The following is a 14,717-nucleotide window of genomic DNA, read 5'->3' as shown; positions in this document are numbered from 1 at the left end:
AAATGGTCCCTAAGGAGTGAAATGACAAAAATGCCCCTGACTTAACGGCTAAATGGTAACGGAGTTAGCCGGAGGGACCAAATGTTAAAAGTTTTGAAACCATAGGGACGATCCGTGAGGTTTTTTGAACTTAGGGACTAAACTTGATATTTTCGAAAACCACATGGACCATTTTTGAAGTTTTGTCTTATTATTATTATTACCAACAATCACTTTAAAGGGATGGTTGAGGGGTTTTAAAACATACAATATATTCTTTTCAAAAAAAAAAAAAAAAAAAATTCAACCAAACATACAATATATTTTTAGTCCTTCTAAAATCAAATCATCTAAACCAAAATCTAATGACATATTCATAGTCCCAGAAAGATAATCGATTAATAAAAACACCCTATTTTAAATAATCCATTAGTTTAATTAAAGAATGGTTGAAAGGTTTTAGTCTTTATTTTTTCCGCAAGCCCAGTTCTTTTTGAAGGGTTTTACGGAGTCTTTGCTGTTCATCAAGATTCCTTGACTTTTACTAGTTTGTTTATTTATTTATGTATTTTTTAAACAAGTTGTTTATAATTCCTTCCTTTTCTTTTCTGATTCTACCGTCTCCCTCTCTTCATCCGTCGTTGACTCGCTGTTTACCGGTCGGGTTACCTCCGTTCGCACTGTACTTCTCACATCATAATCATTTGCTTGTTCGTTAACAGATAATTGTTATTTTGATTATTTCAATTACTTTTGTTCATTTTTGTATATCATTTTAGGGTTGTAGTACATAGTCGAACATGTACTTCCTTACTTCCTCTATATAATCCAATTCACAAACATGATTAGATTTTCTACATATGAGTGTTTTTAATATGCGATTGTAATAATGCTAAGGTTTCTGGTGATTTTCCCCTTGTTCAAAACTTGCTGATCTGTTAATCCATATTGTAAGACACGTGGGTTCCTTTAAAGAATTTTTGGGTGTTATATTCTTTGAATCAAAATTAGGATTTTGCTAGGGCAAAGACTAAATCCGAAATCAATCAAGTATTGCATACCTCCGAATTATCATGTATTATAGACTTTGTAATCAAATGTTGAAAAGCTGAATGATTAGTTGGTTTCAAATTCATATCAATCTGGATAATTGAATTCAAATTTGAAAAGATTGTTCTTGCTAATATTGGGGATCTATAAACAATCATGTCGAGAAACTTATTTTTTAATTGTTTGTTCATATCTAGTGAAAGTTTGGAAATGGTCTATACGTTTTGCAATTCCTTTTATAGAATGTATGTAATACTGGATCTTGTAGTTGTTTCTAGAATGATATTTGGTGTTGATTTGTTTCATGATTACTTAAGTGAACTTTAGGTGGAATTTGTTTAGACAGTTCTAGGAATGCTTATGGTGGGTTAATCAGATCAAAAATATAGGTTTTGTAGGTTAATTGAGTAGATATGTTCGATGTTTTTTCTTGCATCGAGTAATCAATTTTTAAATAATTCTCATCTTAATGTTATGGTGAGTATATTAATATGTAGCTGTATATATGTTGGTTATTTCCGAAGCATATTAAATTCACATGGAAACGTAATGAGGTGCATATGTGTTGTTATTTAAACACTTCAAATTTCTATTTTGCAGAATATAAGGTATCATTACCAAGGTTTAAATTGTTTGATTAGACTTAAGTAGCATAGTTATTAAAAATTTGGATTTTTTTGTAGGGATGTTATGTGTGGGATCCTGAGATTTAGGAAAGCGTGAGATTCAAAAGCTTCGTAACACAATACTATCTTATTGGGAGAAACAAGAATTAAACAAGAATCAACCTATAACTCATAATGGTTGAGCTCAATGAAATATCTGAAGAAGCTTCATCTTCTTCATCAATTGAAGCTCATAGATATGACATATTTTTAAGTTTTAGAGGTGTTGACACTCGTCATAGTTTCACGAATCACCTTTATAATGCCCTCATTCATGCCAAAATCACTACCTTCTTGGATGATGAAGAGATTGAAACCGGGGAAGATTTGAAACCAGAATTGGAGAGTGCAATTAAAGCATCTAGGGCTTCTATTATCGTGTTGTCCAAGAATTATGCTACTTCCACTTGGTGTCTTGAGGAATTGGTGTTGATTCTTGAGCAGCGTAGGACATCTAAACTTATTGTAATCCCTATATTTTATCATGTTGAGCCGACCGATGTCAGGAAGCAACAAAGTAGCTTTGGAGATGCAATGGCTAAGTATACACGGATGATGGAGGCGGAGACAAATGCAGATAAAAGATATCAATGGGCTCAAAAGATGGACCGATGGAATAAAGCGCTTACAGAAGTTGCTGATTTAAAAGGGGTGGATGCAAATGGCAGGTAACTACTTCCTTACCCGTATTTCTGAACTCCTTTTATATTGTTTAAATAGTTCATGAAAAGTCATTGTCTACTTCCTCTTATGCATTTCAATATATTTCTTCATAATCATCAAATAGGCATGTTTTTGATGCATTTAAATTTGGATAAAGATACACTTAAGAATTGAATCTAATTTTTTCAATTATTTAAAATTGGAACCAAGAATGACCATGCACTTTCAAAATGGAACCAAGAACAATAATGCACTTTCAACCACCATAAAATGAAAAACTGAGTTGAATACAATTCAAATAACCAAGTTTCAACTATAAAATCAAGTAATTCCCACTACATATGAGTGAATTATGTGCATCTTAAAAAAGCGGGACAGATTCCAAAAAAAAAAAGTTATAAAAACTGAAAGTATGCAGCATTGATATGTTGTCTTCTAGGGCCTGTAGCTGATTCAATATCTAACTAAAATATGTGATTGTACCGTCTAAAGTGAAATACAAACACCAAATTACATGCTGGAAAAAAAATCAAGTATTTATGACTTCATATGAGTGAGTTATGTACATTTTAAAAAGGTGGACAGATTCCAAATTAAAAATAAGTGCTGAAAAAGAAAATCATGCAACATTGATATGCTGTCTTTCAGGCCCGTAGCTGATTCAATATCTAACTAAAATATGTATTTGTACAGTTTAAAATGAAGTACAAACACCAAATTACATTTTGAAAGAAAAATCAATTAATTTCGACTTCATATGAGTGAGTTATGTGCATTTCAAAAAGAAGGACAAATTCCAACCAAAAAGTGTTGAAACAGAAAATATGCAGCAACGATATGCTGTCTTTTGGGGCTTGTAGTTGATTCAGTATCTAACCAAAATATGTGTTTGTACGGTTTAAAAACGAAATACAAATATACTAAAACTAATGCTAGAAAAAAAATCAAGTAATTTCGACTTAATATGAAAGAGATATGCACGTTTTAAAAAGATGGACATATTCCAAAAAAAAAGTGATGATACAGGAAAAGAAAGTAATACATTTGATGCCGAATTCTACAAAGGCATCTCATAAATTGTAACACACTTATATTAGGAATAGATTAGGATAATGAGATGATATTTTCAAAAAAGATTTGCATGGATTTTAACTAAAATTCCGTTCCGGTTCCGGATTTTTAATCGGGTTTTGTAGAACCAAAACCGATTTTTCTAAAAGTGGAGAACCGATAATCGAGCCTTATTACTAAATTCGGTCTAGTTTCGGTTCCGACGGTAATAAAGCTCATCCCCATAGGTAGGTTAATCTATTTATATGCTTTTTACTAAAAAAAAAAAACAAATACAAAAAAAAGAAGAAGAAGAATGGTGGTAATGCATCTAGTTTCTATATCATCTACTATTTTGTTTATCATTCCACCTACAAAGCATATAATCCTTTATTATGATAATTAAATTCTCTTACTTGTAAGTAGTAAAGGTTAACTTATAACCACCTACTCACATTTTGTTTTGAATCATGCGAAACCATGTTTGTATCTTTGAGTTTGATGGTTTTGTAGAAACACGATGAAATTTGGTGAACCATTAATGAAATTTTGGATTACATTGGTAGCTCGGCTCTTATTATAGATAATAATTATGACATTGTACATTATATGCTGCAAATACAATAATGTTTATGATGTGAAAAACTTAAAAAAAATAATACCTTAATATGATAGAATTTGATTTGGATCTTTGGAAAAATTAAATCTCAGTATGGTATGTTAGCTTTTTGGATTGTGGTTTTGTGGTTCTTACTTAAGTCATATTCCAGGCTAGAGGTGGAGCTTATTGATGAAATTGTTAAGGACATCTTCCGTAGATTACACATATCCTCAAGGTTTCCACTGCCTCAGCTTATTGGGATGGATGATTCCATTAAGTTTGTTACTTCATGGTTGAAAGATGCATCATCACATACGACAGATATACTCACTATTTTGGGAATGGGTGGAATTGGGAAGACATCTTTAGCCAAATATGTCTATGCGTTACATTCTCATGAATTTGACACAAGCAGTTTCATTGAAGATATTAATAGGATATGTGATGAAAAATCAAATGGGATGATTGATGTACAAAAACAACTCTATGATGACATTTCAAAACCGAGTTCAGTTCAAATTCATGATGGCTCTATATACACCTCAATGATAGAGAATGCAGTAGCCCGAAAAAAAATGTTTCTAGTTCTAGATGATATTGGTACTATCAACCAATTAGATGTGTTACTTGGAAGCAAAGGTTTTCATCTGGGAACCAAAATCATAATAACAACAAAGGACGCATGGTTGACAAATAGTTGTGCACTATTCAAAAAGAATGTTAAACCCGAACATACAACGTACAAGCTTAAAGGCCTTTCTGAGATTGATTCACAAAAACTTTTGTGTTTTCATGCATTTATGTGCAACGATCCCAAGGTAGGTTATGAGGAGGTGTCAAAAAAGCTAGTCAAGTATTGTGAAGGACATCCATTGGCTCTTAAAGTTTTGGGTAGGTCTCTATATAATCGTGATGTATCTTACTCGGAGGGGTACATGGAAAGGCTAAAGAACGAAAATGGCCCCCCTATAAGTAATGTCTTGAGAATGAGTTTTGACTCTTTGCCATTCAAAAATGATAAAGACTTGTTTAAGCATATTGCTTGTTTTTTCGTTGGAATGGATAGAGAGGCTACTGAAACAATATTAGAAGCATGTGATATAGAAACAAAAACTGGGATCACAAATCTCATCGACAAATGCCTTCTTAGTATTAGATGGAATAATGAATTGATGATGCATCAGTTGGTTCAAGAGATGGGAAAATTTGTGGTTTGTGAAGAATCACCTTACAAGCCATGGGAACGAAGTCGATTATGGGGTTATGACTCATTTAGAGTGTTGAAACAGAAAAAGGTAAGAGGTCGTGTATTCTTATTTAAAGCATTTTCTATATACATGTTTATAACATTTTAAAATATCTTTGTGTCCCCTTTTTTCTTAGGGTACAGAAAATGTTCTTGGCCTCACCCTTGACATGAGCATGCTTGAGAAAGAGAAGTTACAAGGGTCACTTGAGTTGAAAACAGATGCATTGAGTAAGATGGATATGCTAATGCTGCTACAACTCAACTATCTGCAAATCACCGGATCTTACAAGAATTTTCCAGAAGAATTGAGATGGTTGTGTATGCATGGGTTCCCTTTGAAGTCTTTACCTTCAGACTTACCAATGGAGAATCTGGTTGCTCTTGACATGTCATATAGCAATATTGAATCATTTGGGATTTTTTATAGTTATCCACAACGAATTCATACTAGGCTAAAGGTAACTTATCTCCATTTATCACTCCTCTATCTTGAGTTTATAAAATTCACTACTATCCTAACTTATCTCAATTTCAGCAATTGATTGGATCGTCCTCAGAAGATAAAAGGTTGCTTGGATCATTGAAGATTCTTAATTTAAGTTTTTGTGAACAACTTCATAGTCTTCGTGGATTTGACCATCTCCCAAAACTTGAGAGGTTAATACTGAAAGGTTGTATTGGTCTGCTTGAGGTTTGTGAATCAAGTGAGCAATGCGTTGAACTTATCCTCATTGATCTGAGCTATTGCAACAAGCTTGAAAAACTTCCAAGAAGCTTAGGCATGTTAAAAAAAGTTAAAACACTATTGCTAAACGGTTGCCATCTTGGTGAATCTCGAATCAAGATTAGGGATACGAGTCCATTGGATATGCTTATGGCTTTCAACATCGGCATAAACACAATAACCTATCCTTCCACCAGTTTGGCGGCTATACCAAGTTATTCAAAGTTATTTGCGATTTCTTTACCGAGATCTTTAGTACGCCTGTCACTTGCAAATAATAATTTATCCACCGAATCTTTTCCCATGGACTTCAGTTGTCTATCCATGTTAAAGGAATTATATTTAAATGGTAATCCTATGGTTTCCCTACCCAATTGTGTGAGAAGTCTTCCTAGCCTCGAGACACTTAATATGAGAGACTGTAATATGTTGACATCGGTCGAGCATCCTCCACAATCACTCACATATTTGGACCTCCATTCTTATCCTAATAAGTATTTGCTACGGAAAATTGTATTTGATCCAAAAATGTCACCACTTGAGTTCATAATAGACTGGAAGATTTTAGCACCTTCATCGTTTGAAATTGAAGGCATAGTGAAGATCCAATCATTGGAAGGTGTTGAGGAAAAGTTATTACATAGTTTGGGGTGGACTAAGCTAGACTTCCTTAACGTCGAAAGGCGCTTGTCGGCTGATGTTTCGGTTTCGGGTATAGGATCAGAAGAATCTGAAATCCAGGTTTGCTCTGGTTAACTATCTGTTTTTGTTTGAATGTTTATTTATGTATAATTAATGAAGATGGTTATATCTGGCAGATGTATTATGAATTTGGAATATTCAGCACAATTTATGGAGGTGGAGAGATGCCAAATTGGATTATGGATAGAAGCAAGGGGCCATCAATATCATTTAGTGTCCCATCGTTACCAAACAAGTTCAAGCTCAGAGGGTTGAATTTCTGCTGTGTGCTAACATATCTATCTGATGAGTTCTTTTATTTGCCAGCGATCACAATTAATAATATAACAAAGAACCGCATCTGGGTATACGAACATTACATTCGTAGAGTTGATGTCATTGGAAAGAGTTTCACTTTGTTAAGTCATTGGATGTTTGGGATGAATGAGATGGAATGTGGTGACCACGTTTTTATTACCATGAATAAAGACACATTTATTTGCCATCATGTTACAATGGAGTGTGGGGTGAATTTGATGTATGATGACAGAGAAACATATGAAGAAGAAGAAGAAGACGACGTGTTGGGTTATTACAAGTCATGGAATCATATCATTGGTGGAGATCTCAGCGGATTTCAGGTAACAACAGGGGAATACATCCTAAGAAAATGGCGAATGGTGGGTGAGTTTGATTCATATATGCCATCATGTGAACGTTTTGGTAGAGAAGCCGTTTGCTTTAAAGGTATGTAGATGTCATTCTTATGTATTACTTTTTAGGGTTCGAAAGCTGATAATAACTATACCATAATGTTGTAGTGATAAATAGTTCATGTTTTGATTTTCTGCAATCATTGTCAAACCTTTAATGTATTTCTTTTCATTTCATTAGATAAGCGAGTGAAGTTCAAAGCTTTGTCCCAAAGCAAGTTTGGAGTAGCGGAGGATGGCGCCTAAGATAATTTGATATCTTGAAAACTCTTTTCTCATCAAATAACTAAATATAAAACCACACAAACCGTCACAAGTTTAATTTTAGATATGTTTTCACATAAATAAATATATTTCCAACTAACTTTGTCACCCAACAAGACTTATACTTTTGGTGTTTTGTTGTTCCAAAGCGTTGGAAGTTGGATCTTCTAGCTGGCATGTTCAAAATTATACAACAGTGGGCTGGATCTATTTCATTTATACAGTATATATTTATCACCTTCGCCAAAAAAAAAACTGCACATTGTACAAACAGAGAATTGATCATATGACACATGTTTTTATTTATGCTATGTAAGGTATCCAATTATCAAAACTAATGCTCAACTGTTTTTTATGCAATGTTGTTTTTTCTCTAATTTTTACAAATAGATTAGTTTCTTTTGGGTCAATAATTGTAGGACCGAAATATGCAATATTGTTACCAAAACCTTCTCTTAATACGGCACTAGTTAAATATTTAATAGTAAATTAATATATATATATTTTTACTAAATTGTTTTTGATACAAATTAGTATAGCACGTTTCATAAATGAGAAGATGTTTTATGCAAAATAATTTTATTTATCTTATAAAAACTCTGTACTATATAAGAAAAGTAGCATGTTTGTAGTTTATAAACAGTATTCAAACCTCTACGGATTGAGGGTAACGGAAGTGGGCTCTGGTGGATAGCGGGCAGTACCGCCGAGGAGATGGATCCAAGCACAGAGAGTACCGCTAGAAGAAGGTTAATGCGGGTTGTGGAACTCGCTCCACGGTTACATTTTCAATATTTTTTTTTCTTTATACCATTATAAATACTCTCTTCATACAATTTCAAAGCCACACATCTTCTTCTTTTCAATTCCATTCCATTTTACTTTTTGAATTTCTTTCTCATTTCAATTCATTTTTTTTTTAAAACTGTGTTATTCCTAGACCAATTGTATGCGTAGAATAGTCAGAAATCAAAAAGTGACGTTGGCCAGAGCATATATCGACACTTTTGAAAATAGTCGGCTTACTCGACATAAATCGTCATATTTTTGACGACTGATTATGGATCGCTTTAAGCAGTAGCTTGGGGGTTCGGGTCGTTCAACACATCAAAATGCTTCCAAATTGAAAGATATGCAGTGAAAAATATTATATATATATATATATATATATATATATATATATATATATATATATATATATATATATTGTTGGAAAATATAAGTTTCTTGTTTTGTAGCTTGAAAAAGATGAAAGAGAGAAAAGAGAAAAAAAAATGATGTGAAACTAATATGACAAATGGGTTAAGTGGGTTGAACATGATGATAAAGAAGAACCAATGTTGAATGATATCACAAATATGTTAAATGGGTTGAATGAGTTGGGTACCTTTGTGACTAATATAAGTTAGATGTTGATTATATATTATTTTAAAAGGGTGAAATAAGTTAAATTAAAGTTTTAAATACCAAACAATTTAAAAAATAACTTATTCAAATTGTAACAAAAATAAATTGTTCTATAAAATAATGTCTATATCTTAAATTTGGCGCACATAAAATGTATAGAATTTTATATAATTAATTAATCATGTAGTTTTAACCAAACTCAAACAATGTAAAATGGTATGAAATTACCATTTTTTTCAATCCAACGTGAATTATTAATTCTTAACATTTTCTTGAAAATTTGAAGTTAATTTATCAAGTAGTTTTAACCTAATTTCCAACAATGTAAAATGGTATACAATTATAATTTTTTTCAATCCGTCATGAATTATTAATTGTTAATATTTGCTTGATAATTTAAAGTTAATTTTTAATATCGACAAATCAATTAGAATATTCATTTAATGGGAAAATTGTAATTCTCAGACAAATTTTAATTTATTTTAGACTAGCAAAAACATCAATAATCTAAAGTTTAGAGGTAAAAACTGTAATTTGCAGAAATATTAGTAGACAACTCGAACCAATCTTTTTAACTCCAAACACACACTCAAACACTAAAAAATCACATTAAATTATATTTTAATATTATAAATCCTAATAAAATATTTATGATAGTTATAGAAAATAAAAAACAAATTAAAATAGATAAATTTTTTAAAAATAACTTAATTTCTTAATTATTTAGCCAAAAATAGCAAAATATCACGGTTTTTTTTAAAACTAGTCAATGAAACCATAGAAGAGGCAAACATGCCTACAGAATGGTCGAGCCATCTATTGTTCCATATTTTCTATAAAAATGATCGGTTGGTCATTTATTCCATACATGAAATCACGGATGGCATAAGGTCATCGACATTTTTCTCTCATCTCACTTGTGATTTCAACAATTTTTTTGTAATTTGATGTTTGGACAATGAGTTTATCCAAAATACTACTACATGATAGAAGATACCACATAAGAATGAAACAACAACAACAAAAATAAATAAATAAATAACGAAATCATAGATGGTCATGCCATCTGCGAATATAAAAGTCGTTAATGCACATTATGTGCATTACACTTGTTGTGGCCATGCTATCTACGAGTCCTTTTTTTTTGCAAATTTCAAGCCAAAGACGTTCAAAATACTATTACATTTCAGCCTATACCATAAAAACCAATCAAGAAAGCAATATTACAATATATAAAATATTTAAAACATTATTAATCACCCTCGTCTTCCGCCATCAAAGAGAATTTTTTTTTTTTTTTTTTTTTTTTTTTTTTTTTTTTATCTTTGAATGTTAAAATGAGATTGAAACTCTTTTTCTAGAATTGAAATATAATCGGTTAACAGGCAACAATTCTGCAATCCATTTAATGAAATTGCAGATGAGTTTGCCCTATCTAGCTATCTTTAGTTTACTTAGGTCATTCACATCAGTGCAATGTCATTAATCTTTCAATTGTAACACATCAACTTTGCAATGACTATTCACACCAGTGCAATAACACTTATCTTTCAAAAATGGTTCCCACTGCCACATCAACTAATATATATATATATATATATATATATATATATATATATATATATATATATATATATATATAGGTTATTGAAGTAAAAAAAAAACAAGAACCATACATTTAATAGAGTACTAGTTTTTGGTTTTTTTTGTATAAGATGAATTTACCAATTTAAAAATAAAATAAATAACGTAACAAAAGTTCTAATATAAAAATATTATATTTACATACAAATATCATTCGTATTCTTTTTTTTGTAAATATAGTTTTAATACGATCTTTTTTATATTTAATTGGACAATATATGTACACTATTTCTCGAGTGATCAAGCTTTAATTGATTTGCCTTTCAATTTAAAATCAAAATAGTCTTCATAAAATATTTAGAAAATCAAAGATATTCCTTGTATTAAATTTTAAATATCCATGTGGGCCATAGAGTTTGCCTTTGCAAGCCTTGCAGACAGTGAAATGGCTCATCCTATGTGGCATTCAAGTTGTTTTTGAAAGGGATTTGCAAGACTCGATGTGGATTCTTTTAGCTAGTTTTGGAAAAGTCTTCAAGGGTTGTTTGTTTGACATCTTAATGATCCCATCAAGAGGCTTTATCTAAATGATTAAGATTCAGAGTGTTTGGTTAAACCTTTTTCACCCTCTTAACCGGTAAGATGTGCCAAAAAATAGATCTGATTCGGTAAGACCTAAGGATTAAAAAAAATTACATCTATTATCCTTGCCCTAACAATAAAACATCGCCCGCCTCTTTTTTATTCTTCACCTTCTTCCTACATATCGACCACTCCTCCCTCATTCTCCCTCTTCATCATCCCCGTCGACAGCTTCCCTGCTAGCCACCGGCTTCGTCGTCACCTCCCCCTGCCAGCCTCAGGCAGCGTTGCTCCATCTCTGACTTTGTCGCCTCCCCCTCGCATCCTCCCCTTCGCTGGTAAGTTTTTTGATTTGTTTTTTTTGCTCGAAATTGGTGTTTCAATCATGTTCTTACTGCTCGTTTTCTATGAAATTGGTGTTTTAATCGTGTTCCTTCTGCTCTATCTATGTGTTTGGTGTTTTAATCGTGTTCCTTCTACTCGATTTTTATGTTTTTGACAGATTCTTGGTCGACATCAGTGCAATTTCTATTGGGTATGTTCTGATTTCTTGTGATCAGGTTGATGAACAAAGCTTGGTGTTTTTGACAGATTCGATTTTTATGAAATCCAAATTTATGATCAAGTTATATCTACTTTTAATCTTTTATTCATAGTTTGAATTATCAAATTGATAAATTTAGATGTTGTATGATATGTAACTGAATGTTGTATGATGTTTATTTGTATGCAAAATATAGTTTAGAGGGTTAAAATGGTCATTTTCCTCATTAAGAGATAGACATTCAAACATCAATTTATTATTTAGATACAGATTTATAAAGAGTTTCTATATCATCCAGGTATCTGCATCATTTAGATATGAATCTTCCAGATGCTACCAAACAACCTCTTTATTTTTAGCTAAGAAATTTGGCTATTTTGATAAATTCTTCAATAAAATAATATTATCTAATTAAAAAATTGTTTTAATATGTGATATTATAAAGACCAATATCATAAAAATAGTGTGGGTTTGGGGCTGCTTAGAATAGTTTTTACACAAAAACAATATTTTAGTCACAAATAATAAAATGTTTCATTGACGCTTAATGCTTAACTATTTTAAGTGTAAACCTAAATTGACATGTAAAATTAACTAAAAGAATATCAAAAAATATTTTTATAATAATTCAAAAAATTTCAAATAAATGAGTTTTAAATTAGTTAAGAATAATACTAGTTCAACAAAACATAAAGTTATAAATTATGTATGTTACGTAGTTGTACAAAAAATAATAGTTGTACAAAAATAATATCAAAATCATTACAATTTTATATAACAAATTAGTTGTAAAATATTATTTTATTCATAGTTAATATAAATAACAAATTGTTTTCAACATGTATTCGCCATATTTTAACTATATAAGTTTAAGCTGCATAACATACCGATATTCACTTGGCATATTATATTTTTCTTTTGCACAAAATATGTATATGATCTCATAAGATCTTTTGATTTACGTAGATACATGTGGACACAATGTGTTACATATTTGCATAGGATAAAAGTACCATATATTGTACCTCTAAAAGAAACATTTGAAAATTTTCAATATATGCCGGAAGTCGAAGAGATTAACCGCTATTATATGAGTAAGATATAAATAAAAATATAATACATCAATAGAGATAACTTTCATGTGTTAAACAACACATGAGATACAAAAATAAACTCAAAGTACAAGTGTCAAATCTGTAATTCGTATACAAATATAGGTTCAAATAGTCTAACACCTAAGGTTATCACCCGGCGTAACACCAAGTTGGTTGCAATAGTCTGTGTAATACCTAACACGAGAACTTACTGTATCTGGATTAGCTCCATCACATTCGAGTTGTCCATTGATGACTCGAATAGTGGCTCCAAACCCTTGGCCAGAAAGTAGGACTGACTGGACATTGTTCATCCAAAACCATAATGCGGTTCGAAATGAGATAATTGGATCTGTAGCCACGATTTCAGGATTGTTCAATCCATCGAACCCGATGCTCCTTCCTGCTGGACCATAGTTGAAATTCCATGATAGTTGAATTGGGCCTCTTCCATAGTACCCTTTGCTAGGGTTACATGGGTATTGAGTGTTATTTTCATCACAGTAATCCCTTGAAGGACCATTTATTTCTTCAATGTAGCAAAAATCTGATCAATCATGCATGCAAAAGTTAACACAGTATTCAATTTAATATTTCACGTCGATTTTAGTTTTGTCACTACAATAATTGATATTGGGCTAAATACAAAAACCAACTTAATTTCATTCATTTTTGCGTATCATCATTTTATTTATTTCTATTAAAACATATTAATGTATAGTACTACTTAAAAGAAATACTAAAATTAATATCTCGTACATTTAGTTTTTTTTCATCATATTACTTTGAAAATCCGCAAAAATATAACCATGACTATTGCACTTTTGTACATATTTGGAAGAATTAATTTTGTTTTGGTAAGCTTCTTGCTAGTTTTGCCATAATATATGTCGTCCTTTTTTGCCCTTCAAAAAAAAAACTTATTTGGAAGACATTGCTATTATCTATTTTCTAACCTAAAACGGTAAAACCTCAAATTATTTACATGGTTGAATGATTTTGTAACGTTTTTTTAAAGATTGTATGGTTTTATAACGTTTTCAAAAATTTGGTAAGTTTAGTAAAGATTTTTATCTACGTGATAGGAGATAGATGGAAGATTGAGCTTACGTCCAGTTTCATGAGTGACATGTGCGAAGAAAGCTGCGATCTCTCGCCTGGAATCTTCTTCCGTACCAACCCTACCGAATTGAGGATAGTTTCCGATAGCTTCCAGGAAGGCGGCGCGTGTATAAAACCCTCTTCCTTCACAACTGGCGTCAGATTGGTCCACGATTCCATTGAAGAATGAATCTGTCACGACGTTAGCAACCGATACATCATTCGTCGGAGGAGGTCCGAAGCACGGCCCTTCCTGACATCCGGCTCCACAGTACGCTTCGTCACTGCCGCAAAACCCAAACTGGCTACAGCACAAATCCGGACTACAGCCACAGTTCTGGGCGGAGATGTGGAGGATACCGGCGAGAAGTACGCCGACGACAATTAGAATGGAGAATGTTTTCATGGAGGTTTGTATGATTTAATTAGTGGGGTGGTAGAGGTGGATTTATAGTGTGTGAATGGTGTGCGTAGAAAAGTAGCGAGGACAAGTGGTGTTATTTAGTTTGACTTGGCATTTAAGTTGACTATGAAATATCTAAGACGACTTCGAAAAAAAAGTCTTCTAGACTACTTTTTCAAATATGAAAAATAGTTCTTCTACACTACTTTTCAAATAGGATTTTTTTTTCTTTGAAATATATAAGTAGACTTCGAAACAAGGTATTCTAGACTACTTTTCAAATAGGAAAAAAAAGTCTTTATATTAAATCTTTTTATTATGTAAAAACAATTATTTATTGTATGAAAACAATGTTACAAGACA

General features: G+C 31.8%; 2 protein-coding genes across 4 annotated transcripts; one reads left to right on the top strand and one right to left on the bottom strand.

Annotated features, from left to right (window-relative positions):
* The first annotated feature begins 477 nt into the window (after window positions 1–477).
* Window positions 478–8,635, top strand: LOC111887820 (disease resistance protein RUN1). 3 transcript variants are annotated; one of them, XM_023883968.3, is made up of 8 exons: window positions 478–661; window positions 1,713–2,362; window positions 4,178–5,303; window positions 5,392–5,715; window positions 5,793–6,722; window positions 6,800–7,409; window positions 7,557–7,622; window positions 8,272–8,635. In XM_023883968.3, the coding sequence occupies exons 2-7, from the start codon at window positions 1,830–1,832 to the stop codon at window positions 7,619–7,621; spliced, it is 3,588 nt and encodes a 1,195-aa protein (XP_023739736.1). In that variant the 5' UTR covers window positions 478–661; window positions 1,713–1,829; the 3' UTR covers window position 7,622; window positions 8,272–8,635. The 3 variants fall into 3 exon arrangements, with proteins under 3 accessions (XP_023739736.1, XP_023739735.1, XP_042755129.1); XM_023883967.3 differs by lacking the exon at window positions 8,272–8,635 and adding an exon at window positions 7,789–7,999 and having other exon boundaries at window positions 480–661; XM_042899195.2 differs by lacking the exon at window positions 8,272–8,635 and having other exon boundaries at window positions 567–638; window positions 7,557–7,999.
* A 4,197-nt stretch (window positions 8,636–12,832) lies between these two features.
* On the bottom strand, window positions 12,833–14,392 carry LOC111887823 (endochitinase EP3). The gene is made up of 2 exons (XM_023883972.2): window positions 13,961–14,392; window positions 12,833–13,397 (listed from the first exon to the last, which is right to left on the bottom strand). Exons 1-2 carry the CDS (start codon window positions 14,355–14,357, stop codon window positions 12,985–12,987), a joined length of 810 nt encoding a protein of 269 aa, XP_023739740.1. The 5' UTR covers window positions 14,358–14,392; the 3' UTR covers window positions 12,833–12,984.
* Between the last annotated feature and the right edge of the window lie 325 nt (window positions 14,393–14,717).

The sequence above is a fragment of the Lactuca sativa genome, chromosome 2 (genome assembly GCF_002870075.4).
Source record: "Lactuca sativa cultivar Salinas chromosome 2, Lsat_Salinas_v11, whole genome shotgun sequence".
NCBI lineage: Eukaryota > Viridiplantae > Streptophyta > Magnoliopsida > Asterales > Asteraceae > Lactuca > Lactuca sativa.
Note: the sequence above shows the minus strand (reverse complement) of the source record. Positions and strands in the feature narration are given on the sequence as shown.